General features: G+C 42.6%; 1 protein-coding gene across 1 annotated transcript in view; it reads right to left on the reverse strand.

Moving 5' to 3' along the window:
* Window positions 1-27,952, reverse strand: part of EEPD1 (endonuclease/exonuclease/phosphatase family domain containing 1) — a 62,033-nt gene that overhangs the window by 19,693 nt on the left and 14,388 nt on the right. Inside the window, exon 2 of the mRNA XM_023919427.2 lies at window positions 9,605-9,656. Within this exon, the coding sequence (XP_023775195.1) occupies window positions 9,605-9,656 (52 nt within the window). The remainder of the gene's footprint in view (window positions 1-9,604; window positions 9,657-27,952) is intronic.

Here is a 27,952-nt window from a genome sequence, read left to right on the forward strand (position 1 = left end):
GCTGCTGCGTTACTCACCCATTGTACTTTGGGAATGTGCCGGAAATAATTATGCTGATAAGCTTAACATTATCTCAGTTATCAAAAGCGTGTGATGGTTTGTTTCCATATACAAACTTGTTGGAATCAGATCACTTTTTTTCTTTTTTTCCCTTTGTCAGGCTCTACGTGATCCATTGGGGAGTGGTAGGAGCCTAAGTTTTCACTCCCAAGTTACTTGCTTTCCCTTTTGAGTACTTGCTTTGGAAAAACTTAGCAGTGACTTTCTACACTGCCCTCCCAGATGAATTATAGCTCACCATGGCCACCCAAATGCTTAATTCTCTATAGTATCTAAGAGGAAATTACTGTTGTAATCTTTGAATATATGATTAAAAAAACAGATTGCTGCCCATATACCCAGTTCTTTGCTTGCCTTTAAACACTCTGTTACCAGGACAACAATGCAGATCATTCACCGGCCTGTTTGCCTACCTTCACCCCAAACAAAGGTGATTATTTATATAAACAGTGTCTTTTTATAGATCTTCATAAGGAAGACAAGGAAGAACCTTTGGTGCAGAGCAGCAAAACAACAACTGAAAGAGGCAATATATAACTCCTCTAACACATTTTTAGTGCTGGGGGCACTAGTGAAGAATTACGGGATGTTCAGCTTCCTATTGTCAAAGTTGGATACCCACTATCTTTCATCCAGTTTGCCATTTAATGGAAAGGTGTCTATACAGAAGCTTGGCCAAAATCTATGCCGCCTTTTCCCTGTGGAAGAAGGCAGCCATATCTACCAGGCCTCCATGTAGAATATTTGTGGGTTCCTAATTTTTCATGTTTGCATTCACAAGCTGAGCTTTTTCCTTGTAGCTTGTGGAACAGACTCATTTGTGAGAAGACGTTTCCTGACTACTTCTTTTCATACTCCTAAAGACTTTTTTTATTTTAAACATAATTCCTAAATTAAGGCTCAAGAAGTCATCAAGGATGGTCACATTCTTGAAGTCTTTTCAAGATAGTGTTTTATACTTTGTAAGTAGGCACTATAATCATTAACAGCTATAATGACATGCCAAGGGGACTGACATGATTAAAAAAAAGGAATAAAAAGAAGCCCTGATGACTGTGATAATATCTTTTTCATCAAGCTGGTTTTACCAAAGTTGCATTTAAGTACTTACATTATGTTGTTATCAAATAGTACCCAGCTCAACTGAGTAGCTGTGCTAAAATCACAGAATCATGAAAATCACAAACATCCATGCAGCAGATGTCTGGAGACCTAAACTACGTGTTCATTTGGGCTGGATATCAGGTACTGGGCAACCAGGAGTCAGTGGCTTCCTGGGAACACCATTTTATGGTTTTGGTTTGGTTTTTGTTTGTGTTGGTTTTGAATGTTTGCTGGTTGTGGGGTTTTGGTGGGTGATTTTTGTTTGTTTGGGAAAGGTTTTTTGGTTTTTGTTAGTGGGGTGGAGGTTTGTTTTTTTATGCTTAATCCTGGATTGATTATTTTCCCATGAAACCCAAGAATGAATTTCTGCGGTGTGGTGTAAAATGACACCACTGTGAATACAACCTTACTCACCCAGGAAATACTGGGAGTGCATGAGGTGACAATGAGTTTATCAGAACCTAGCCCTTCATATAGAAAGCAAATAGAAAATCATCCTATGAAACACGAGATACAAGAGTGATAAGAAACAGTATCTTATTCACTGAATAAAAGTGCCCCAAACAAACTGACCATTGAGCTGTATCGATTTGCTCTCATCTGAATCTCCTCATCTGCATACCACCTTCAGCCAGAGGAAAAGAGGAGGGGGGAAAACGTGCTAATGCAAAAGAAGAACAAAGAAAACTAAAGGGAACAGGAAAATCACAATATTTGAATGTTATTAATCAAGGAAAGCTTCTCTAGCATGTAAGCTTAGGTCTCCCTCCATCCTCATAATAAAACTTCATTAATATCTAGAGGCAATAGGAGTGAGTTGGGTGTTCTGTGGCTTCATTTCTTTCCTACTGTTAGTATTACTGTTTTCCCCAGCTGATTTACATCTCTGCTTAGAGCAAGCATTCCTTCCCACAGTAAGAACACAAAAATAAGGAAGAAAGAAACATCTAATATGACTCACAACTGTTGCTAGCCTCAAATATTTGTTCTTCCTTCAGGCATTGATTACACCACCCTACAGAACACTTTTGTAAAGTTATTTAAATCTGCCTCACCTACTAATTCCTTTTTTATTTTTAATAATGCTTATTATCTGGAGCTAGCACTAGCAATAATGTTATCCTACCTTACAAAAAAATAATAATAAAAAAAATCTCATACTCCTTTCTTTTTTTTTTTACAGCTTTAGCCCTTAATTTAAAAAGCCCAATCTGACACTGATTCCCCTCTGAAAAAACTCATTCTATATTTATAAGTTTCTATGAGTAATAATACATGGTTTTCTGTGTGTTCTTACTAGCATGCCCTTCACAGAGTCTCCAGGACTGTCCTTCAACCCTGACCAAAATTCTGCTCCAACAGATGCCATGGATTCTGGCTTCCCATGGAGAGAATATGCATTACTACCAAAAATTATTTGTGATGACATGAAAACACCCTTGGTGCTATGTCAATATATTAAAAAGGAAAAAAAAAAGCAACAAACCCCAAAAACACTCTTCCTCAAATTGCTGACTATTCAAAACCGTTCCAGTTCTTTCAACTTGCTTTGCCTTCTACCATCTTCTAGAAGAAATCAAGGAAAAAGGACTAAGCCCCCTCTTACTTCTACCACCCACAACCAAATCTTAACACTTGCCAGCACTTATAAACACATATTTTCTCTTTCTCCCTGCTCTGGAAGTGTAGAGAATGACTTTACTATTGGGTGAGTTTGGCTTATGTTCAGGGATAAGACCAAATAATTTACAAAAAATGCCAAGTTACTGGAACAAGCAATCTCCATAGGTGGCAACTGCTCAGAGAGGCAGAGCTGTGCTCTAGGGAAGAAGAGGGCACCTAATAAGGAACAGCATTTGAAGAGAATTTGTGCTCACTGTAGCTCCCTGTGGCGTGTATAGCATGGCTTCTAATGTTTTGTTTATTGAAGTCCACTGATCATCAGAAAAGAGATGTGCAATGCAGCTACAGAGAAAACAAAAAAACCAGCCAAGATCAAAGACAAGAGAAATCCTAGAAGATGAAAGCCTGTGCTTCCAATGCTGCTGGCCAGGTGATGATAGTTTTCAGGTGAGGGGCCTGTAAAGACCATGCAGACATAGGTCTTCCTGCAGAGAGCTACTGGAATCCTCATGGACCTGGCCAGAACTGTAAGGTCCACCAACACATGCCCTTAAACTTCCAGCCATCTAGATCCCTCCTAGAGGACAGAAAGGAGGAAAACATGAAAGGCCAGAAGCAAACACAGTCTAGCTGCAGCGTTCCTAAGGCAATTTAGTAGATACGATAATGCCAAAAAAGCCACCCATTTAATAAGTAATGCTACGTCATTTGCAGCTCCACTCAGACAAAAATTATTCCTTTCCAATTACAGCTCTTCTTCCCTTCGCTCCGAAATTTCATGACCCCATAGGGTGAAGTCTGAAAAAAAATAGTATTTTGTATTCCTGAGTATTACCTGCACTCACTTAGAAGAGCAAGACAAGGGAGAGAGGGGGGAATACAGGGAGGGTGTGGGAAAGCAAGAGGGTAAAGCAATAGGGAATAAGGTGAGAAAAAGAACTAAAGCAAAATCAGTGGGATGATTTGGAAAAATCTCCTTTTACTCTAAGTGGTCAATCTCTGACTCCATGGTGGCTTTGAAGGAACAGGGCAGGAGGACCTACATCAGCTGATGAATTCTGCAGAAGTCCATCCCATAGCTCAGAGACTTGACTCCAGCTATCCTCTCTAGAAGTGGGGAGCAGAAAAATGAGGCAGTTACAAAGCTGGAAGAAACTGATCAAATGTCCTGACTGAGTCAGTGGCCAGGTTGACATCTCCTTTTCCTGATCTCTGAAAGCAAGACTGCTGTTTTGTTACCTGACTCTAGAGGACATCCAAATGCATTTGATTTTCAAAGGGGTCAACTGATTTCTGGAAAGGATAGGTCTATGAGCAGGCAGTAAATATGAGTCCTTTACAGCAACTAATTCATTCATTGCAAATCGCCTTACGATCTTTTTTAACCAACAGCCCAAAGCAAGATTGCAAGATAGGGCTCACACTGTACAGAAGGATTATAGCAATTAAAAATATGCACACAAAGACTCAGTCCCAGACTGCATCTCTGGGCTACATTAAAAAAAAAATTTAAAAAATAATCACATCAAATGCACACACGACCACATTTACATCCATGCAAGCAAGATGTGATGTGCCTATGTTTACCCCTGCAGATGAAAAACAGCACCTCTCTTTCAAACACGGAAAAGCTCCCAGGGATAACCTTTCACAAATAAACAACCTGCTCTGCTCAGAGAGGGATTTTATAAAGAACAGAGATTACAATGGGCCTAATCATGATTAAACACTGATCTGGCTCAATCTACTCAAAAGCAGACAAAAGATAAATAAAAACCTCCAGCAGATGCATTTCATACTGGAAATTCTGGAACCTCAATTGACGTCATACTTTTTATGTTCTGATAATATCTGGAGGAAACAGTACACTGGATTAAGAAAACAAAAGCAAATTTTTAGTTAAAATTCTCCATGTGCTGTGTAAAAACAAGGCGGCTACAGCAGGGAACACACAGGGCAGCTCAGCATTTTACAAACCTCTTTTTGACTGCAGCTGAAATTGCACCAGCAGAGCGACTCTACTAAAAAGAAACAAACCCCCCTTTTTTGCCTCATCTCCTACATCTGTAGGAATTTTACCCTGTAAAATTGTGCAACGGTAGTCACTGAACTTCCCCTGACACAAAAGCCGCTTCTGATCAATGGCAGGCATGTTGAGTTTCTTCTAGTAAAAGAATGCCACCTCCTCAGTATCACCCCAGTTGTGCTCCACTGATTCCTCATGTACAGTGTGAAAATTCTGTGTGATGGGAAGGGGCTGAATTTAGCAAGTATTTCCCAGATACAGACATCTGGTCTTTCCTCTGGGTGAGGAAATCCAGGGAACTGATTCCACATCATGGAAGACAACTCCAGCCATTAGTACTGCTGAAGGAGGTGGGAAAAGTCAAAAAATGAGCACAGATTGTAGAGATTGCTTGCTTACAGAGCTAATTTTTCCATTTAATGCAACAGTGTAAATATGAAGAAAGATAAATAGCTCTTTAAATTCAGGGGGATCTACCTGGAGGAGAAGGCTCCTCATTCTATCATCTCCAGCAGAAATTCCCAGTGGATGACCCAGTAAGGTTAGGCCAGAAGAGGTCCCTTCCTGTACTGAGAAGGTGCGTGGCTGCCTGTCCTCATGTCCAGAGAATGCACTCTGTGCTTCAGAGGCACCAGGTGAAAGACTTTCAATCTCTCTTGATTTGTGACCTCCAAAACTTCTCCAGTGAAGGTGAAAATCCCTACACAGACAGTGAAAGCCTACTGATAATTGTTTTGTTCTTTTCACTTTGTTTTCACTGACCTCTTGGACATAGCTCACATAAATCTGACATCATTGTTATAGGCAGACCTTAATAGTGAAACTTGTGTTACACTGATTTTCCATCTGCGAGTGATTGGCAACTTCAAGAACATCATCCCTAAACAAAATCAAAATTCTCACCCCAATTTCTACTGTCCTTCAGTCCACCTAGTGTGTTTCACAGCAGTCTAAGTAGATCTCTTCCAGCTTCAGGCGAAACAATTATCTCTTTGCAGATGAATTCCATACCTTACAAACTGCAGATCAAAATCACATGATTTGTGTTTCCTAGATGAGAAGCCAACAAACTTCTCTGTCAAGTGGACAGTCCTTTGTCATCTTGAGAAACAGCAGATGCATTTATGTTTTAATACAAAAATAGGAAAATAATGGGTTGCTGTTGCTTGTTCACAAAGCAGGCTTACCTTTTAAAAAGCTGTCAGGGCATTATTGAACTATACAAATTATTTCACTTTCCTCTATAACCCACCTCTGAAGGAGAAATGAGCTCAAGAGCCCCTCCTAACTACTTAAAAATGCAGGAGGAAATGCTTAGAATGCAAAGAATTTTTTTATTTTTCTTTTAAGATGTACAACTCTTATATGTGCAGGAGCACAACTTACTGGCATCAAGCACCAATGAGAACAATTGCTTTGGTGCGCATACTTCCCTATGGAAAAGGGCTACGGATTTAAATGCTAAAACAGTAACCAATGTGAAATGTCACCTGGCTAGGCAGTTCAACCTAATTACTTACACAGATTTATTTTTAAACTATAAAAACAGCATGTTCCTTGGGAGAATTATTTTTTCCCCTACCCCAAATAAATACAATTAACATTTGCCAAGTAGAATTCTTCTTCTGCAATTAAGGACTTGCCAAAATTAGATAAAGTACTCAAAACCACACTGGGGCAAGAGTGTCACTGGGAGTGTCTCCCAGAGCTGTGCTTCTGGAAGAGATGTTCCATGCAGGGCTCGGCACCGACAAGCCTGCGTGCCTGGGATACCTCTTTCTAAAGCCTGAGCGGCCTTGAACCCTTGTGGGGACGAGGCTGGCACGGCTGGGAGCCCTCCCAATGGCATCTTGCCATCTGTGCTCTTCCCTGCCCTCAGCAAACACCAGCAGCACTTCTGAAAGGAAGGCATGGAAGTAACGCAGCCCCACAGCAGCAGGGCCAGCTCAGCAAGAGGGCAGGGGATGCAAACACATCGATTTGAAGCCTCAAGGTAGGACAAAATACAGGTAAGCATGGGCTTGGTTTTAAGCTGCCTGCAAGATTACTCACGTGGAGCCTGTGCTGGAATGGATCTGATGGGCTATGGCCAAAACAAACACAAACAAACCCACCTCTGACCCAGAATTTTCTCCAGGTTAAGGCTCTTGTTCTTTTTAAGTGACCTGGTTCACGGAAATAAATTATTATTTTCCCATTCCTCCTAACAAGAACCATGGTGCTGATGTTCAGCTCCACAAGCACCCTGTCTGTGGTCCTTACAGGAACCTGCAGCACCCCATAAAAAAAAAAAAAGCAGCTCATGAGCAGCATCCAAGGGTCAGTCAAGCTTTTCCCAATCCAGGACAGGCTGTAATTAAACCCTGCCAGTCAACCCTCCTGTTTTGGCAATGCCAGGCATAAATGCCACCAAGTGCAGTAGATCTTTGGCTTAAAGGGCTGTTTTGGCCCAATTTGCCAAAACATTGGGGTTTAGGAAATTAAAGAAACGGCGTCTTTGCAGGACACAAACCTTCTCACAGTGTGTCTAGTTCATTTTCAATAGCCAAGGTGGGAGAAACATTTAAAGATACTTAAGTACCTAAGACAGAATGGCACAAAATCCTTTTCCAGAAAGCAAGACCTCAATAGTTCAAGCAAGTTCTCCCAGCCTATTCCAACAGTGCACTGGCTTCATGTGCCTCACCTCACAGGCTCCTTGTGTTATTCATGGCCAGAATAATTTTATTACATATAATATCATTTTATCTCGAGGCCCTGGTTCTCAAGAGACTAGCTGCACATGCTTAACTTCAGTGTGATTTCATAGAGCTAATCTGCAGCCCCCAAGCCTGTTCAGGGGGACGCTGCTGTTCAGCAGGGAGATTCTGCTCACTCTGGGATTCCATGCAAGTGTCAAAAATATATAGGAACACTTTCAAAGCTGGACAGCAAATTTTAGGAACAAGAAAAATTCCGAAGTTAAAAACCATCTACGACAGACTGGAAAGTGTCCTACAGGAACAAGTTTCAAGTTATGTCCAGAGCTACTTTAAAGGAAACTTCCCTTTGAAAACCAAGAAAACCCACCTTAGAATAAATATTCAGATATTATATTTTAATAATATTCTATATTCCTGCAGTATAATGCTGGTAAATAATTACTTAAGAATATAAAACTCAGCACAGTGTTCTCAAAACCTGACTCTGCAAGCAGGTTGGACAAGGGATTTTGTTCTATTCTGTGGGTTTCTTTCCCCTCCTGTACTTAAAAAATAAAGCAAATTTCTTTGAACTTACATAATTCAAGCCTGTTATTTTCCATAGGGCTAAACCAGCCTTTTTAAATTCTTTAAGCTTGGCATTGCATGAAAGCAGATATCAAATATTCAGAGCGCTCAATTTAGAAAGATCATTTCTCTGAGGCTGAGCCTTTTTGAAGAGCTTCCTGCAGCGCTCCAGACAATGCCTCAAACTGCCACTCCCACCAGGCTGAAGTCACTTAACCTTGCCAGGCCATGTTTTTGGAGGCATTGGGCCAAATGGAGGGATGGGTCCGTTGGAAAGGTGGGAAGTGTACAGGGTATGAGGAGACACAAAATCTGACTGCCACAAACTATGAAGATTTGCTAATATCAACCTGTTTTGCACAATGAGTGCTTGAGAACCACGTCCTGTTCAGGTGCAAAAAACTGCAATGTCTCCTGCAGAGTCCTCTACTACTGTCCATTACCAAAATCTACCTCTTCATGTCAAAATCAGTGTTCACGAACACCAGAGAAGAGACGCCCCGTGTGAATTAACTGGGGTGTATGGAGGACCTCGGTGAAATGCATCTCTAGTCAGTGGCAAAGCACAAGGTTGAAGCACCCATTACTGCTGTATTTCATTCTACTCATTATGTCCAGAAAGTGCAGCCTGAACACAGAACTGCAGGACCTCCTCCTTTACACACAGACAAGGAAGTGCTCAAGCCAGGAGAAGAGTTGGTCCTTCCTCCCCAAGCCTTGCCACGCCACCCGTAGGTACAGAGGGGCTGCTTGGGTCAGGACCAGCTCAATGCCCACTCTAAGACAGCAGTTTTTACAACAGGGCTCAGAATCCAGTTGTTTTCTTTGCATCCTAAAAAGTTTCCTCTGCTTCCTCACAGCTGGCTCCTTGCTCTTGCAGGTGAAGTAGTGTAGAAAGTGAAGGGAAGCCACTGGTCCCAGTATGGGCACTGGGAGTCCATGGCACTGGTCATGCCAGGCCAGAAGAATCATAAAGTAGTAAGAAATTTGGTTCTTCATCCAGAAGAAGGCCATCATAGAACAATTTAGGTTGGAAGGGACCTAAAAAGATCATCTAGTTCCAACCCCCCTGCATGGGCAGGGACACCTGTTGACCAGACCAGGTAGCTCAGAGCCCCATCCAATCTGGCATTGAAGACTTCCAGGGATGAGGCTTCCACAGGCTTGAGGAACCTGTTCAAGTGCCTTCTCACCCTTACAGTAAAGAATTTCTTCTGTGTACCTGACCTGAGCCTGCTGTGTTTGCAATACCCTTGGGTGAAGGGCAACACTGTAATTTATTAGTTACTGCTTATTGTTAAGCATTGCTTACCCCAAACTTGCTGTAAAATCAGAAAACACCAAAAGCACGTGGTCAGATTAGACAAAATATTGACCCTCTGCCTTCATGCACTATGTAGCTAGGAAGATATCCTATTCTATGCAGCATGGTATTCCATGAAGTTAGGAAGCACAACTAACACAGAGGGCTTTAAGAGCTTAAATGTATTACAATAGTTGCAGTAGATGCATTTTTTAATACCTTTTCCAATGCTTCTCTGTCAGCCAGCTCCTGCACAGCCAGAAGCTTGATACTGTAAAAAAAAACAGAGAGAAAAAGAGAATTAATCACTCCACTGCAAGCATTACAGAAATCAAAGAAACAGCAGAATTAAAGCTCTCTTTTTGTCTTCTCTCTTGACAAAAGAAATACAAGAAATGCTCATGATGTAACAAAATAAAGAAAGAGAGACAATGTCACTTTGTTTGCCTTGAATTAGCCACCACAAGCAGATTTTTTGGTTTCCAAATTACAAGTATGTCTGAATTCGTCTTACAGAGAAACTGCATCAGTCATTACTTTTGTAATATCCCAAATTAACACCAAAGGATCTTCTGAATGACAAACACAGAAAAATATTATAGACATTTCCATCAGTTGTAGTCAACTTTGTTCCTCAGTGTCAATGGGTTTATATGAGTCCCAAAAAGCCATTCCCAAGGATTTACATTAAATATCAGGTGCAGTGATTAAGATAACCCAGCTCAAGAAGTTTGAGGGAGAGATGAGGGAAATGTGCACCACTGTTTAAAAGTATGGTGGAAATACAATCCACAGCTATTGTTCCTGTAATGCCCATTGCTAATCAATCCCAAATTACTTCACCTACTGAATGTTTTCTAAATTCACCTCTAGGGGCTAAATCCTGCACACTGAATTACATTCACTTCAACAAGGTTATGGGAGCCACTCAAGCAGGATTCTAGCCCTGCATTGCAACTCCACAGGCTCACTTTCCTTATCCAGCCTTCAACCCTGTCACTTAATATATTATCCTTGGGCTCCAGAGGATAATTTCCTTTACCCAGGGATACAAAAACATTTGCATGGCAATAGAAGAATCAAATGATGCATATAAATATTGTTTAAATTACTCTCACCACCCTGCACACAGACACAGTAAAAAGCCAGTACAGTTAAAAGCTCATATTCAAGAAGGTGTGAATAGTCAACAAAGAAGTCTGCCAAAGGATATAATAGAAAAAGTTTTATTAACCTTTCAAAACCCCAAAGCAATATTGCATAATTCTTGAGCATCCACTGGCACCTTATATGCTAATTATGTACATCCATCCTGCGACAGCAGCTGGCAAAGCATAGTTCTAGTCCTGTCTCTCTATGGCTTTCCACTGCAGGTATTCACAGCCTAATCCCTAAACACCAATGTGCTTCCACTTTAATGGACTTGTAGCTTTCAGTGTCTTCAAGGTATCATAAAAAGCCTATATCCAATGAATTATAAAATAGCCACAGACAATACATTTCTAGTCTGCAGAGACTATTACTACTAAGACAAAGAGGGTAGAGATGGTTCAGAAAACAATGGGATAATCAGGAGAATGAAAAAGGTATTCCATTAAAGCCCAACCACTATGGTGGCAGGGGACATGTGATTTGGTGTTACTGTTTGGTGCACACACACACACACACACACTCAGCTGAACTGGAAGGCACTTGGGGAAAGTACAAAACCAATACATGGTATTTTTAAACATCATTTTCCTTGTAATTCAGCCAGCATACAAAATAAAGATGGGCTGGGCAGCAAGCAAGGAAGGCAGCTCCATTTAAAAAACACTGCAGTGCTATGTCCAACTCAGAAGGAGCCTCAGCTGATGCACTTTGGAGAAAAAGGTCCAATAACCCACGCAGGAACAATGCAGCCACAGTCAAGACCTGTCTCTGAATTCAGGAGTCACCTGTTAATTTTGGATGACTCACCTCTGTTGCAGTGCACTTGAGAAGAACACTGGGCAGGGGAGAGGGAGGTAGGCTAACACACACGTGTTATTCAGGGTGCTCACAGCCACCTGGGCTGCTGCAAAGGCAGCTTCAAGTCTGTGTGCATGTGGCTTGGGGGTAGGCATATTACTTTTGTCATTTTCTTTCCAAAGCTAGACTTTTTCACTACTTAATCAAATCAGTCAAGGCTGCGGATGCTTCTACCAATTGACTGATTTATTTCTAGAATATTATTTGTGAGTTATCTGATGCTCAACAGTTGCAGAAGAAAGATGTAGACTGCCCCAAAAGCAAGTACCAATTTCATCAAAAATTATCATCTCACTGTAAGAACCTACCTTCCTTCCCATTTACACCTGTGAATTCCCACAAGAACTTTTTCTACTGGTACGTATTTATTTAAAACAAAGTATCCAGTCACAAAGAAGCACATAATGAAACAGGAAGCAGGAATCTTTTTACTTCACTTCATATTATGGAGATGCTGCACGCGTGTTCAGAGGTGAAGAACCCATACAAAGGGTTTACATCTTGCAGAGATACTGCATATGCAGGTTCAGAATCGAATCTCAATTCAAAGTTGCTACATCATTTGCAGCAACATTGGTTTGATTCCTGGAGAGAAAAATACTTCCTCTGCTGTTACAAATTAAGAGATCAATGTTTGCCCAGTACTTTACTCTTTTCTCCTCAAGTGACACCTGAAAATACCTCAGGTATTCTTTCTTGGTCAAAAGGAATCTGCAAATGCAAATTATCAGCCTTTACACAACCAGCTGTAAGTTCCTTCTTTCCTTAAAGCACCATCACAGATGCTGTCCCTGTCCTTTGGATTATAGCCCACTATTTGGAAAATTGCTCTTGATAACCAGTTATTTACTGCTATTTCTTCCAGCAGTTCCAAGCAACGTTAGTATGTGTTACTTGATGCAATGTCGGCTTGGAAATGCAGCTTCTTTCAAGGCTGCTTCTTCAGTCGTTTGATGCTTCAAAAAGAAAGCAGGCTGCTTATTTAGGTGCTACATCAGCAATCTTACAACCACTGATGCAGCTCACAACTTCATTTGCTGTTTGTAGCTTTTTTGCTCACCAAGCATTTCAAAGTAGAAGAGAACAAAGTCAGTAACGGGTGGAGGGTGGGGAGGGGAGGAAGTTTCCAATTAAAAAAATCTCAAAAGAAATGCTAACAGAGTTACCAAAAGCCAATGCTGAAGCCCAAGTTCTTGCAATCTATAACACTTAAGAACTCTGTTTATATATATATCCTTGGCATTATTTTGTTCATCCTCACTTGTGTTGTGCAAACACTAATTCATGAATAAAGTCATAAAAAATCATATTTCACAAAGAAACCTTATGGCTCCTGGAGAGCCTGCTCTAACTTACCAGCTTTAAAATATACTGCTTAAGAAAGTTGTCATATGAGTAGCTATAATGAAAATTGCTCTGCTTGAATCTGAAACTCTATTAAAAATACTCACTGACTGAATTACTTACATGATCTGTCTAAACAAAGCTACTGAAATTAATATCCTGGCACCCCAGGCACACTCAAAATACTTGAAAACACGAAGTGATCAGGATGAAGGACTCTCCTCCAGCGCTGAAAATATGCAAACATGATGTGCTGTCAAGGAAACACATGACTCCCTCTTTTTTTGGCCATGGGTGACGCACAGCATTCTCCACTAAGGGAATTCCTTTTGGTTTCCAGAAGATTAGTCACAGTGCTGAGCAAATGCCTATAGCTACATTTGCCTATAGCACATTTCTACGCCTCAGGGTATCATTGCAATCCTTTCCTCAAAGCCTTCCCACTCAAAAACAAGTAGCATTGGGTTTCTCTTTCTAATCCCACATACCCAGGAGTAATTTAAGTCTTTTTGGCAGTCTTTTGCAATGCTGCAAACTTGCAGATAGGTCCCTTGCTGGCTGGTGCATTGCTGTTCACCATGAGCCATCATGACTGCGTTAAATTTGCACTGAGCTTCACTTCCCAGCTTGAATTCACATTGCCCACAAAATCCTACCTGCTCTTGCAGTGGGGAATGTTGGGGCTTTCTGAAGAAGTGCTACAGGGTCATCTGCCTGCAAACCAGTGAACCTATGGCTCTGCAGCAAGGCAGATGGGATAGACTGAGACTGCTCCACAAGGCAGATCCCAGATCCATCCTTGCAGAATGAACCTCTGGTCTTCACCTAAGGAAGAGAAGCTGCTTTCTCCAAAATCTGCTTGAGGGTGCTTTTGGGGTAGGGAGGTTTTTAGAATTACAGTCAGTTTCTGGACCACCCCTGCACAGAACTAGAACTGCAGCCATTACAGGTCACAGGTCACCTGGCTGCCACTATCAGGGCAGAGCATCAATGGGCACGGTGACCTACGTCTGCTGAGCTGAGCACAGCGTGGAGCTCAGGCTTCCATTCTGTGCAGAGCCTGGTAATTACGAGGAAAAGGGGAAGAGGAGAAAGTGAGGAAAAGGTGAAGCATTAAATTCAGCAATCAGAGACTCACTGAAGTGTTTAAACGAACACTTGGCCTCACAACGGTGGCCTAGAAAAGCTCAAATACATACCTCTGCTTGAGGCCTGAGTTTTTCCAAAAGCCTCATGCTTTCTATCAGCCAGTGCATAAGCCTAAAGTTAACAACATTGAGAAATGCCATTTGACTTCTCTGGCTTTTCTGTCACCTTCTTCAGCATACAGCTGCTCCAAATCCTGCTTCAGCTAGACTCACGGACATTATTATAAATAGCCCATGCAAAAACCGCTCAATCCCAAACCATTTCGAGCAACATTAAATAGTTCCTTTCTCCCTTCTTTTTAGTCCACAAACTCTTCCTCTTTGCACTTGAGATAAGATTCCACAAATATATTATTATGGCCCACAGTGAAGTTTTATGAAACACATATCTAAGAGTAGAGCATGAATGCATGTAACTGGAAGTGCTTGCTGACGGACATGTGTGAGTTAGTTAACAAAAAGAACAGGACAAAACCACTTGGGCCACCAAATTTGTGCACCAAAATTGTATTTGCAAACCTATCCAAACCGGCCTTATTCATAAATCTATTCTGCTCTAAGAGATATGCATAAAACATGAGAGTTGGACTAAAAAGAGAAAAAAGAAAATGCAGCTGAGCTGTGCTAATGGTACCTGGGAGGGAGCACTCCCCATCCCTCACCTTAGCCTCCAGTTCTGCTGCTGAACGGGCAGGCTCATCACCATTCACACCACAGCCCCTGTTTTTCCTTCAGCACTTGCCGGATGACAGGGTGAGTAACAGTAAGGATGGGGAAGCCACCCATGCGTGTATGTGCTCCCTGTGAGGGCTGTGGTGGTCCCTGCTGCCCCAGCTGTCAACAGCCTGAGGTTAAGGGCTGTGATTAACTGTTTTCTAATTGTTTTAAGCATAGCCAGATGCTCAGAGAAATATATGGAGAGCAGGGAAAGGTAACAGCCCAAAAGTGACAAACACAGGAAAACACAAATCTTGTGGCTTACACAGATGTGGGGGGAGGTGGTGGGGGTGGTGTATATACAGGGAGTGGGGGCAAGGTTTCTTTGCTGTTTGGCTGTTTGATTTAAATACAGACCTGCTGCTGGAGTTGTTCCTTGCTGCTAATGCCTAATGGACCCAAGGCTTTTCCTCCTGACTCTGCCCCTGTGATGATTACCTCGCACAAGGGTGGGTGAAAGAACAGCAGGCTCCCACAAACAGCACAGCAGACTATGTTTAACATGGTGAGATGATGGGGGAACAAGTCTGAGCACCTTGGGGCTGCAAAGGGATCTGTGCCACTCCCTTTTTGGGGCTGCCCACACTGACCAGAGCAATGGGTCACTTAAGTGGGGTGCCTTTACAGTGAAGGAGCAACATTTAAGACTTTCATCAATGCATGCACTGTAAAAAGACATCTTATTTTTGTTGGCATATCCCATTTACAAAGTTGTCTTTCCTCCCCAAAACACTGGTCACTCACACCCCCATAAAAACAAAAGCAGGAGGAAGGAAAAGTGTGCTCAATGACTTTCAGCCTCGTACACTTCCTTCATCTACCCCTGTGAAGTCGGATGAGGAAAAAAAAACAAGTTTCTCCTTTTCCAATAAAAGCATCTGCATCTTCTCAATCACTCCTTAAATGGAAGGAAAAACGGTGTCCACTGCCACATTGTAGTGGCTGCTTGAAGCCACGGGAGAGTTTCTGAAGCAGGCTGATGGGCTTGGATTGGAATACCATGCCATATTGCTCTGGGACTAACTGCCAGCTAATGACACAACAAAATATGTTGGAAGATTCTCAGGAAAAGAAAAATGCATCTACAGTAAGAAGAAATCATGATAAAATCAGGCAGCTGCATTTCCTACATATTAAACGTATTTGTATTTGTCTCTACTAGAGATATACATAAAATAGATCATATGCATGTTACATATAATTTCTGAAATATTCATATATATATACACATACAACTATATATAGGTGAATTTATTTAGGGCGAATTTTTTCACAGATTCCTCATTGGGATGAAAGCAGATATTCTTCAATGTCTAGTCACTTAATGCTGATTTGCCTGCAGCATGGTCTGAAACCAAAAAGCAGATCAAGGCACCACAGCTGGAAAGGGAACCAGGAGTAAATGGAAGGAGCAGAGAAGCTGAAATCCATCAAGCAAATTGGCAATGTAGTGCAGGCCACACAAACATTCCCACCCTGATGTTTGCATTCATGGATCCTATTACATTATGTGAGTGATTGAAGGATTTGTCATGGGGAGAAAGGAAACTGTAATGGAACTAGAAGAGGGAAAGCATGAATTATGGATGGTTACTACTGAGAGCTGAAGGGGGAGAACAGCAGCATTACCAGGCAGGAGGCAATTGAAATAGTTCATTTCTTTCCTATTTCAGTGATTCCTTGGGTTCAGGGATGCTCTTTGCTTGCTATTCTCTGCCCTAAACTTGCAGCAAAGCCATCACTTTCCAGGGCCTATGAACTTTGCACTGAGGATCTGATTTATGTTCAGCTGATGCTGTGGTTTCAGTGCAGCTGTAGCATTGCAAGAACAGAACAATGATTCATAACTTCTGAGTACTGTGTATTCCCAACGCACGAGAGAAAAACCAAAAAGGCTGAAAGAACAGCAAACTTTTTCCTAGAATTCTGGAAGGGAATAAAACCCACTCACACAATGACCCAAACCACAACCAACTGCAGAAAACATGTGAATGCCCATGTATAATGAGACTTGGAAGCCTGCTTGACCATGTCCTTGGAAACAGCACCCAACCCATGGTATTTCCAAATGAATGAAATCCATGCTGCTGTGCATGCAGACTTTCTCTACATCAGTAAGCAGAGCAGGTCACACTCAGTAAAATTAAGAGGGGAGCTGCACAAAACTTGGAGAATCTCTGTGAGGCTAAAGAAACGTCACTCTTATCCATCTACCCAGAAAAGGTGTCACCTGAGCTGTGAGGCAGTGATGCTTTTTAAGGACGCTTGTGCAAATTCTGAGGGGTCCTATCATAGAGAGTGATATCTTTCTCCATATAGAGGAGATCTCGGGCCTAATTCTTTCCTTTCTTCAGGTAAGGGGGAAGGAGACAGGACATCATTTCTACTTGTATAAAGTCTCTCTGAGGATTCCCTCCAACTTTTACACTAGAGGAAGTCACAGAAGGGTCACTCTGGGTGCATGCAAGGCACACATAAATATTGTCCTTTATTTCACCATATAGGTTCATAAACCTGCATCTGAGGTACAGAGTACTGATGACTCAAGCACTGTGCTAACCACACTTTCAGAAACACTTGACTAAGTTAGAAGCCATCCTATGGCCTTTTCTCTTGATATCCTGTTGTTATTCTTCCTGTCCTTCTCCAGTTTGGTCTCAGCAAACCGGTGCAATGCCGAAAGAGTGGCAGCAGTTAGAAAAGTAAAAGTCAGGGAAGATTTCCAAGGTCCTCAGAAGAAATGCTGGTTATTAAGGGCTGGAATACATTGCACTTGATTGAACAGAATCAAAGCTGATTCCTGAGAGGCAAAGGTTAATTGAGCAAATGGCTCAAAAGGATCAATCTGTTCTAATCCCTTATTCGTTGATTTTTTTTATTATTTTTTTTAAGTTTTAACAGAGAGTTTAAAATAGACCAAGCAGCTGAAAATATGTCCCAAATTCCCAAATGCATGAGATGAAATCACAGAAGGCCTGGGACTGCCAGGAACATAATGACTACACAGTAGTGGCCTAATGAATAAAGAAACAGTAAATCAAATACCTATATTAAATTATACTAAACACAGCAATCTTGTCCACACATAAATACTAACAGAGACCAGGTACATGCAGTGGCAATGCAGCCAAACTCCCAAAATCATTCAAAACTCGGAGTGACAGTCCAGCAGGCTTTGTCACCACTTCCACCTCCACCTTCACTGATTGCTCCTGTGACAAACACTTTGCTACATGATAATTCAGGCAACAGAAGAGAGTACTACTGCAAGCAGTGTGTGTGTGTGTATGTGCCTTATATTTATGCACAAAAAAAATCACACCAGTTGTTGCAACTCACTTCTGACAGACAGCAAACCAAAATCAGTTGACTGCATTAAAAAAATGGAGGGGAGTCAGATTTCAGTTTAATTCATATAATGATAAAATGTACTTCTCCTTCTCAGTATTTCTTATTCTGTTTAGCTAAGAGCAATAATGTCTTCATCCAAACCAGTTCACCTTATGCTCAATTGTTTTGAAGTTGGGCAAAACGCTCTGTATAATGTCCACAGTCACAGGATTTTAATTTTTTCAAAAGATGTCTGTTTCCTTATAATTCTGCAGGAATAGAAAGACTCACAGAGAATGCTGTGTCTGTGGCAGCATTGATTTCTTCTGAGTCATTAAAACTGGACATGAACAGCTCATTTAACTTGCACTGAATTATTCAAATCTGTCCAATAAGGGAGGAGACCAACACCGAAAACAAAAATTTAGAAGGTCATAAAAATCAAAGGTGACTTAGAGCTTCCAAATATAGGCATTATGTTATAGTGTATGCCGTCTGTGGCGTTTGGCTCTTTTTCTGGATTTTCTGAATCATTCCCTGCTGGGGTAGAGAGTCCTAGTTCCAGAAACAGCACCTTCTCCCACCCAACCCTGCCCTACTGCAGCAGTGGAAAAACTGAGTAGTCTCTAGTTAGATAAATGGATATGCTTGGGAAAGGGCACACCACCACACTACTGTTCTGCCATGAATTACAAAGCTTCCAGCAAAATCATGAGGCCCTGGGAGGAAAAGTGGTTAATAGGGACTCTACTTTAAAAATACACCTCTATGTCCCTGCAAAATGTGACTTGAGACAGCCTGCTTCCCTTTCTCCTTTAGGTACATGAGCCATATGCTCTCAAGCTCTTATGTGAAAGCTCATCATGGCCCCTTGTTCAGCCCCAGAAACTTAAGGCAGTATTACTTTGCCATACATGCACAGCCTTGTCTCAGACAAATGTGTTTACACAGTTAAAATCATTACAAAGGGACACAGGGAAAGTCAGTTTGTTTTGCAAAATACTTGTTCAAGAGCAATGCTGCAGCTTTATGGTAGTACAACCACCATCAGCTGGTGACATCTGAGTGCCACTAAGATTTAGCCTGATGCTGTGCAAAGAGTATTGAAGCAGGCTCAATCTGGATACAGAGCTCTGCAGTTTTTTACAGCACACTCTTAAGAAAGAGACTGACCCTCAAGAGCTGGCTCCTGCTTCAAAGAGGCTGGCAAAGTGCCACAGCCATTGTGCATTTCATATGCGCATCTTTTGCGGAAGACTTCATGCCAAACTGGAATTGTTTAAGTGGTGGAAGATGCTAAACACTGGGCATTAAAACAGAGGAAAGTGCACAAAAAATGCTCAAAGAGACTCTACAAAATTACTGAGGAGAGGCACTGTGACAAGGGAAAAGGAGCACTACAGAAACCAAGAGCAGCGCTTTGGTCAAGTGCACTTTCCTCCATGGCTCTTTCACGAGCAGCTTATGTTGTCTTACAAATTCAAGGACATTTTGACAAAAAGGTTAAAATGAAGTGCATCATTATAACAGGTGGGAAACAAAGGAGAAACTGTACTAGCAGACAGCCTGTATCTTTTAAGGACCTCCCATTCTGTGGCCAAAAGCCAGCCCATTCCCATTTTCCAAAGTGGAGCTTGGGAAGCTGGTGACAAGACCCTGACACCAGTGCTCTGCAAGGGCAAGGGGCAGGCATCCAAAGACGTTTTCAAGATTGAGAGCTTGTCACTGTGAGAGGGGGGGACAGTGTGGGTTTAACAAGCTAACACTCGTGCATTACTACTCCAACTCAAGTCTCCAGTGCAGGCCTAGCCTAACACTATTGAGTCTGCATGTCAACAGAGCGGAGCGTCAGTCAGCACAGCCATCTGCTGCTCCACACACAGGAACAGCATCAGGACCCACCGCCAGCAACCAGGGTGCTCTCTTTACAGCATCTATCCCATATGGTGAAGGAAAAGTCACAATAGGTGAGAATTCCTCAGAACTGTCACTCAGCTGGCCCACTCAAAGGTTACTGAAAAACAGAACAACCCAAACTTCGAATGAATGTGAACATTCATCCTCCCGAAACAGAGGTCAATTGCACAGTCCAAAATAAAAAGCGAAGAAATGGAAAACTGTGAAAAGCAGCGGGCCAGAGGTAGCAAAGGCAGAAAACCCAAGTTCTGTATACCAGTGAAGATGACACTCCTCCATCTTGCATGCACCCAAGCCTTTAAATGTCAGAAAAGCCACAAAAGACATGTCAGCCTTCTGTCAGTCTTCACTACTATTTACAAGTAGTGTTGATGTTAAGCCATAAAGAATTTTGTTTACACTGATGCTACACTCTTAGCCAGAAAACAAGTGAGCCAACACTGAGGCTGCATCTGCAAGAGCACACAGAAAGCACAAATTAGATAAGAAAACTACCTGTCAAATAAGGGTAAGAAGCCAAAAGCCTTCTTCCAAGAGCTAATTACAACAGCATCCTATCAGCTTCATCTACAACATCACATGATACTGCATTAAAAAAGAGAATTTAGCTTATGGGGCATTTGAAGTGACATTTATATAACTTTAACCCAAATAACAGACCAGACGGTCTTTCTATCAGTGCAGTTGTTTTGTACTTCAGTAATGACTTTGAAGTGTGATGAGGGTTATGTGAAGTTTAAGCCTCCAGTTAGCCAAAAGCCACAACCACATATAGCCTTTGCTCTGAGTATCGGAGTAACACAGAAAGGTTTTGATTTAAACCTCCAGTGGATGCATCACATAGCTGTAACTCTAATCTGGGAGCAAATGTAATCCATCCTCAGTTCTCAAAGTCAGAAAAACTGGCTGAGTCGACACTCCCCCAGCCAACAGCTGTCCTCAAACCAGCCTCTGCTCAGTTTGCTGGCAGAGATACACCAAGCACAAGGGACAGACCACTCAAAAAGAAAGTATAAGCAACGTAAACATGCAGCCAAGCAGACTATGGCCTATTTTCACAGGCTGCTACCATTCACTTTTTCTACCGCATCTCAGAAAATTCCTTGAGATTCTGCATGGCAAAGAGAAGAATCCTCTACCAACCAAATCCTGTGTGCCTGTCTCTAGCAGTACTGCAGAACCACAAACATTGGTCAAAAGAGACCATTTGATGCAGCAGTGTCCTCAGCATGGGGCTATCAGGAGGTCAGCTGTAGTCTTGAAAACCTCTAAAACACTGAGACACCATGACCTTGAGATAACATCTTCCAGTGCTGCACCAGCTTCTGAGTGAGGAAGTTTCTTTTACTGTCTGTTCTGAAGATCCCAAAACAACCACCTGCCTGCTTGTACTAAAGCAGGGAGTTATTTCACCTGCAGTGCTGGGCTATGGACTTCCATTTGAGTTTCACAGGGCTTCGTTGGCACAGATGAGTTTCTTTACGATCTTTTGGATTCAAGGCCTACTGTCTGCTACAGTGGCCATTCCCTCAAATTACACACTGTTATATAGCATAACTATAACATTACTCATCATAAAAGATAATTATCCTGCATGGGAAATATCTACTGCCACAAAAGGTCTTTGTTGACAAAGGAAGAGGCTTATCTGACGAGATACCGGGGTCAAGTAATGTTTTCTTTTCCCCACCCCAGCAGCAGCTTGTGCCAGATTCTTCAGAGACACACGGTAAGGAAGGCAAAGGGCTTCTCCGCTTTCCCTGCTGCTCTCGTCTCACATAACAGGATGCCACCACTGTCCATATAAGTATCTCATTTGGTGGTTCCCAGGCTTTCTGGGCTGCAGCCTGCTGTCAAGATTGGAGCTGCCCTCCAGATGACATGCTGTTGTGAAATAGTTGGCCAAAAGATACACAAAAGGGATGTCTCACCAAGGACGAGACCACAGTAAAATCAGTCATACCTCAGGAATGAGGTAGGTGGAGAGCAACTAATCCTTTATTTGAGCTCCTGCCTAGGTCCTAAACTGTGTGGCATTTTCTGTCATGGGTTTATTAAAGTGCCATGTTAGAAGTTTCCTTGAAGAAAGCACAGCAGAAGGTTTTTCCCCTTGTTCTATAATGTGCTTAGCAAATAGCACAGTTGAGTTACTTTACATTCATTTATCACAGCAGTCTCTTTGTTCTAGTAGCTTTTGACTTTGAGATCAGGACAAACTCCATCAGTTAAGGAACCTCATTAAAGTGATCTATTTCTCCTAGAGAGGAGGAAAAATCTTAAGTTTCTGTCATGGAAGTTATCACTGAGAGTTTCAAATTGTGGAACACTTCTATGTGGAATAGCAAGTTTCAAATCAAGAGTGTTATTTGTGTACACACATAGAAGCTTATATAGACTGCAATAATTGGCACTGTTACAAAAACAGATCTTTTGGTCAATGTCCACGGAAACACTGTGCACAGCGGCCTGCCTAGAAAATGCTTCCCTGCAGCAGAGGTCTGTGCACAGGAGCATGACAGCTCACAGTTTCTCCTGGGTCCTAAGGAAAAGCCATGTGCTGTGGAAGCTCAAGAGGAATGCCATCAAAGTGGAGCCCCCTGAAACCTCGGGTGAATGGGCAGAAGAAGCAGCAAAGCCAGGACAACATGTCCTTTCTAGAGCAATTCCTGCAATTTCAAGAGCATGAGTCATGACTTTATGGCAAGCAGAATCCCTGCATTTGTCAGACTGTTTAAAAAGTAAATAAACAAAAGCAAACAAATGAGAATTAGTGTCAATTCCAAGTGCCCGGATTTGATAAGGAATAGTACAGCACAGCTGAGCAAAGCCAGGCAGAGCAGCATCATGCTGAAACACATCAGCACTGCCCAGGCACCCTGCTCCCAAGTGCTAGCACCATGACCACGCTGGCCACATCCACCCTCCTGGGGTGGCCGTATGGCAGGGCTCTGTCTCCCTCAATGGGCAGCAGGATTGGCCAAGTGCCAGAGGTGACCACCTGGAAAGCCTCTCCCCATGCCCTGTTCCCACCACACAGCAACTCTCCTGCCTGTGTAATTTAAAGTTCATGTCTTCATTTTCCATTCCCTGTGGACTTCCACATTCTTTACAGAGGCAGCAAGTGGTGATGCCCCAAACAGCCAGGGTGTAGCCTGGCTCTCTCTTGCAGCTGCAGACAATGTGGTGTGAGCAGTCACCACTCCTGCTCAGCAAGCTGTATCCAGCAGCTGTTAGGGTGAAGCCAATTTACTTGTCGGACAAGAAGCTCCCAGATTAACCTGGATCAGCTCAGGCTGCTGAGAAAGAGTAACAAGCAGCTAGCGGGAGATCTCAGGGACACGTGCTGCTTCTTCAGTGATCAGAACATGCTTGAAGCCACAGAGAAAGGATGGCTCTCGTCCAGCATCGTGTCAGAGATGGAGGTGGGACAGACCCAGAGCAGCTACAGTTCCCAGCCACAGTCTACTCCACTTAGACCACCTCACGTTTCAGTTTGTCATTTAGACATTTTGCAGTGCAAGAATGCATACACGTTATAGCAGGGCTAATTATACAGTGTGCAGGGCTCCTGCTTCCGACTTAAGGACAGCATTAATGCATTATTCATTACTTCAGCATTTACTCTTCACTATTTGGATCATTCCTCTGATTTTTGTAGTAGCTCACCTTCCTCCTCTCCCCCAGTGCACACACCCCCACCCCACCCCCATTTAGTCAAATAGCTCCTAGCTATAATTTCGATTACAAACTGCAAGCCCTGGTTTTTGGAGGATTAATTATGGAGGTGGAGGCAGAGGAAAAACCTGGTGGATGACAAGTGGTAGTTTAGAAGCACAGGACAGCAACAGGAAGTGTCAGAGTCTTCCCAGCAAGGTCCTGTTAAGCAACAGAAGTCCAAGGCTGTCTTTTTCTCAAAGGGCATCGAATAAATCTCAAAACACTGCAGCTTAATCTTAAATGACCATATGCTATTTTAAAAATAAGCCAAAATAAACAAAAATTCAAACAAAAAGCAGACACCTAAGAAATCACAAAGGCTGTGAGGATGGAAAGGGAAGGGCCATTAATTTTATTTTAAAAACTGTCACAACTGCTGCAGTGCACAGCCATCACACAGGTATGTAGCCAATTACGATAGAAAGCTGTAGAAATTACTATTACATAAATTGCATCTATGGAGGAATTCTATTTAACCAGCCTGCTAGTATCCACTAAGAAAAAAAGGAAAGATTTAAGGTCTAAAGAAAGAAGCACTTGTCATATCTGCTTTACCAGATACATAATAGTGGACAATAAACACAATTCTGCTGTGTCAGCCCTGTCATCAAAGGTTTTCCTTTAGAGAGAATACAGGTAAACTTAAAAGCAAAATCCCAAATCCGTCTAATTTTAAAAGACCTTGAGCTTGCTGGGGATTTAAAAAAAAATAAATCTTTTTAAAGCTCTTCAAAGAGCCATGGAAAGGAGATTTTGTTAAACACATGATTCTCAGCATCTTCTTATTTGTGCTACACAGTGTGTGTAGGGCAAAGATTTAAGGCGCTTTGCCTGTGAGTGGATGCAGCCTGCCACGAGCTGCAGCAGTGTGCATTCCCTGAACTGAAATAACCCTGCACAGGCAGGGATCCAGCCAGACATCTTAGGGGTTACTAGGATTCACACTGAAAGAGGAGAAACACTGACTCTCACTCTCTCTCACCAACAAAAATAAAAATTGCCAAAGGCAGACGTCTACACACGCTTAAATTCAGCTGGGTTGGGATTGCATTGCCACAGGATTGAGTAAGAGGAAGTTCTCTTATCTCCCTTGGTTAAGCAAAAACAGCATGTATTTTTTGCTTTATAGAAAAAAAAAAATAGCATACACACCACATAGCCTCTGTAAGGGGCTGTAAGGGAAAGAAGTTCTTGAAGTTATGCAAGTCCTAGCAGTGTAAGAAAGGTTAATAGCGTTTATCGAACTTTTAATAGGGCATAACTCTGGCACACCTGCACAGCATCAAAAAGGTGATTTAATTCCTTTTCCTGTTTATTGCTCCATGACTAAAGGCTCAGAAAGGAAAAGGGGTTTGGAGGCAGAAGCCATTTACCAATTCTCCTTTCCATTCACCTTGGCCAAGCATTCCAGTTTTTCGCAGATGTGCAGCACACATTAAGGGTACTGAAGCCTCCACACACATTAATCACTTCAGTGGGACTGATGTTGGTTTGCAGTCCAGGTGGCCAGGATACCCAGCAATAAGGATCCTGATGAAGAGGAGTCCATAGAACAGCAGCTTGGAAAGCCCAGTCCCTCATCAGGCTGGCTCCTCTCATGCACAATTCCAATCAGACACCTGGAGCTTCCCAAATCTTAATCTACAGCTCAACTGCCTGTGGTCCCTTAGAGGCTCACCAGCTTCACTAGCTTAAGCAATAAAATACTAAGCAAATGCTAACCCTACTGTGGTGTACACATATAAACCAGTGAGGAGAGTCACAACTGCTTCCTCAATGCCTGAAACACCAATATCCAGGAAAAGACTGGCCATGCCACAGATGATAAAAGAAAGCAGGTACTGCAGCATTCAGTCACTTCACTAAATAAAAAAGCTGAGTGCAAGATAGCAATTTTGGCATCTCAGTAAGGTCACCAACAAAGCAGCACCATCCTTGGGGATAAGCATGAGGAAGCTAAAAAGTGAGCCCTAATGGAGCAAAGAGGTAGGATGGGTCTCTGGGTGACACCATAGGTCACAGCCAACCTGTTACAAGCCCACAGGATGCTTAGCAAGGCAATGATGACAATACTGGGTGGTCCCACTTGGACAGTGCCAGATGTACAAATGACCATGATAGTGACACAGAAGGATGAGGGAAGAAGCAGCACCCTTGGGGAAGAAAGGCTACAGAAGTGGCAGTCATAGGAGAGCAACTTTTAGGAGAACATCAGAAGGAGATAACAACATACGTAACATATCTCATAAGCACAGAGAAAAATGCTAAGGACATCTTTCTCAGAAAAGCAGGGTAGAAGAAGGGAGCAGAAAGGAGAATTTTAAATTGCCCTTCTCTTCAGAGAAAAGCACAAATCATTCAGGCAAAAAAATGACACATTTTAGTAGTCATTATGGGCAGAAAAAGAGGCTGACCTAACACTGGAACAGATCTTCAACAGTGATGCTCCTCCCTTCATTTAAAAGAATGGCAGGGCGCTTTTCCCAGAGCCCAGGTCACTACAAAACCTCCCACCAGCTGAAGTTCGCTGACAACAACCAGAAGCAGAAAGAAAACCTGTTCTGATGAGCAAGCAGGGGCAACTTGTGCACGCACAGATACAAAGACAGCATGCAAAGGGAGTTTGGTTATACCTCATGGCAGAGACAACCTTTTGTTGGGACCAATCTGTCCCCCCTCTCCTGCAGGAGAACATGAATTAGTCAACGTTGCCACAAACCACCTCACAACCAGCTCTGCGCTGAAGAAATCTCTCACGAGGCACACCATCTGATTTCCTAAGTCAGCAGAGCCTGCATGCTGGGCTTTTGATTTCCTCTCTGCCCTACCCCCATCCCAGAACACAATAATGCTTCAAAGCCCTCTTTCAAGAGGGGAAATACCCATCATGTCTACAGGATGTGAGAGGTGAAAGGGATGTGGGTTGGCTGGAGGAGGTGGAGCAATGCGTCTCTGACTGCTGTGTGCTTTACGTCATACCAGGACCCAAAGCTCACAGCAGCAACCCATGGAATCATAGAAATATTTAGGTTGGAAAAGGCCTGCAAGATCACCAGCTCCAACCATTAACCTGACACCACCAAGTCCACCACTAAACCCTGTTCCTTAGCACCACATCTTCACGTCTTTTAAAGACCTCCAACACTGGCAACTCAACCACTACCCCTGGCAGCCTATTCCAATACTTGGCAACCCTTTCAGCAAAGAAATTTTTCCTAATATCCAATCTAAGATCCTGCATATCATTGTGGGATCTGACTGTGAAGCATCTTAGCCACCTCCCACTTTAGTCCTATTTGCCAGGAGCACAGCCTTTTCTACAGGACATGGCTCTGAGGGATAACAGCAGAAAGTGAGAGATTACAGATCACAACAGATCTGTAAAATTGTCAAGCGTAGCTCTAAATTAATCTTGCTAATTTTTTTTAGAAACTATCTTCACCATTTTTGAATATTTCTAAGAGGCAAAACTTGAAAGTTAGAGCCTGACAATGCAAAGGAAGCTCCAACATCTACACACCATTGATTTAGGGATCCCAGTCAGGCTGGCTGGTGCTCATGGCTATAGAAGTTTCCAGGTTCTCATCATTAGGAGAAACCCTGAAAAAACCCAGCTTCCCTCTCCTTAAATACCTCCTTTAACACTCCAAATACACACAGATAATAACATTGGAAGGAACAGCGGTGCAAACAGTAGCACAGCCAGATGTACCAGAAGTTCTAACTTCACCTAAGCTCCTGACCTGCCAGAAGGCAGGAAAAGGTGATATAACTCAGCTGGAATAAATTTCCTTTACTCCTCTTTCTCTTTGAATGCCTTGAGAGCTGTGCAAAGTCTTCTGGAGCAGCACCTTCAGGTATCAGGTTGGTTGACCTCAAGGCCACCATCTTATAAATGATACAATCCAAACCTCCAAGGTCAAATCCCTGCACTGAAAGATGTCCTTGTAAAGACATCTGAATATATCTATTTATTCATTACCTTGTTCTCTCTCTCTACTTGTATCTGGGTTTGGGAAAAAAAAAAAGAAAAAGCCAGTTCAGTAGAAAGCACAATTCTCCCTGTCCCATTAACCTGCTTTGATTTCCCCAGGCTACCAGCACACAAAAAGAAACAGCAAACCAGGTACAGATCATCCTCTGAGTGGCTGCAAGCAGGGGGATGGGGGGATGGCATTTCTTCCTGCTGAAACCCAGCCCCACCACCAGTGCTAAACATTTGTGCTTCTTGTTGGCAGGCCAGCAAGCAGATAAATGGAGCACGGCCACAAGCCAGCCTGGCTAGCCAGGCATCTTCACTAACACACCACAGAGCCAAAGGCTCATCCCACCATCACACCATGCAGCCGCCCTCCGCCTTGGCTCATCGCTAATTCAGGGTTAC

Source organism: Cyanistes caeruleus, chromosome 1 (assembly GCF_971803275.1).
Source record: "Cyanistes caeruleus chromosome 1, bCyaCae1.hap1.1, whole genome shotgun sequence".
Lineage (NCBI taxonomy): Eukaryota > Metazoa > Chordata > Aves > Passeriformes > Paridae > Cyanistes > Cyanistes caeruleus.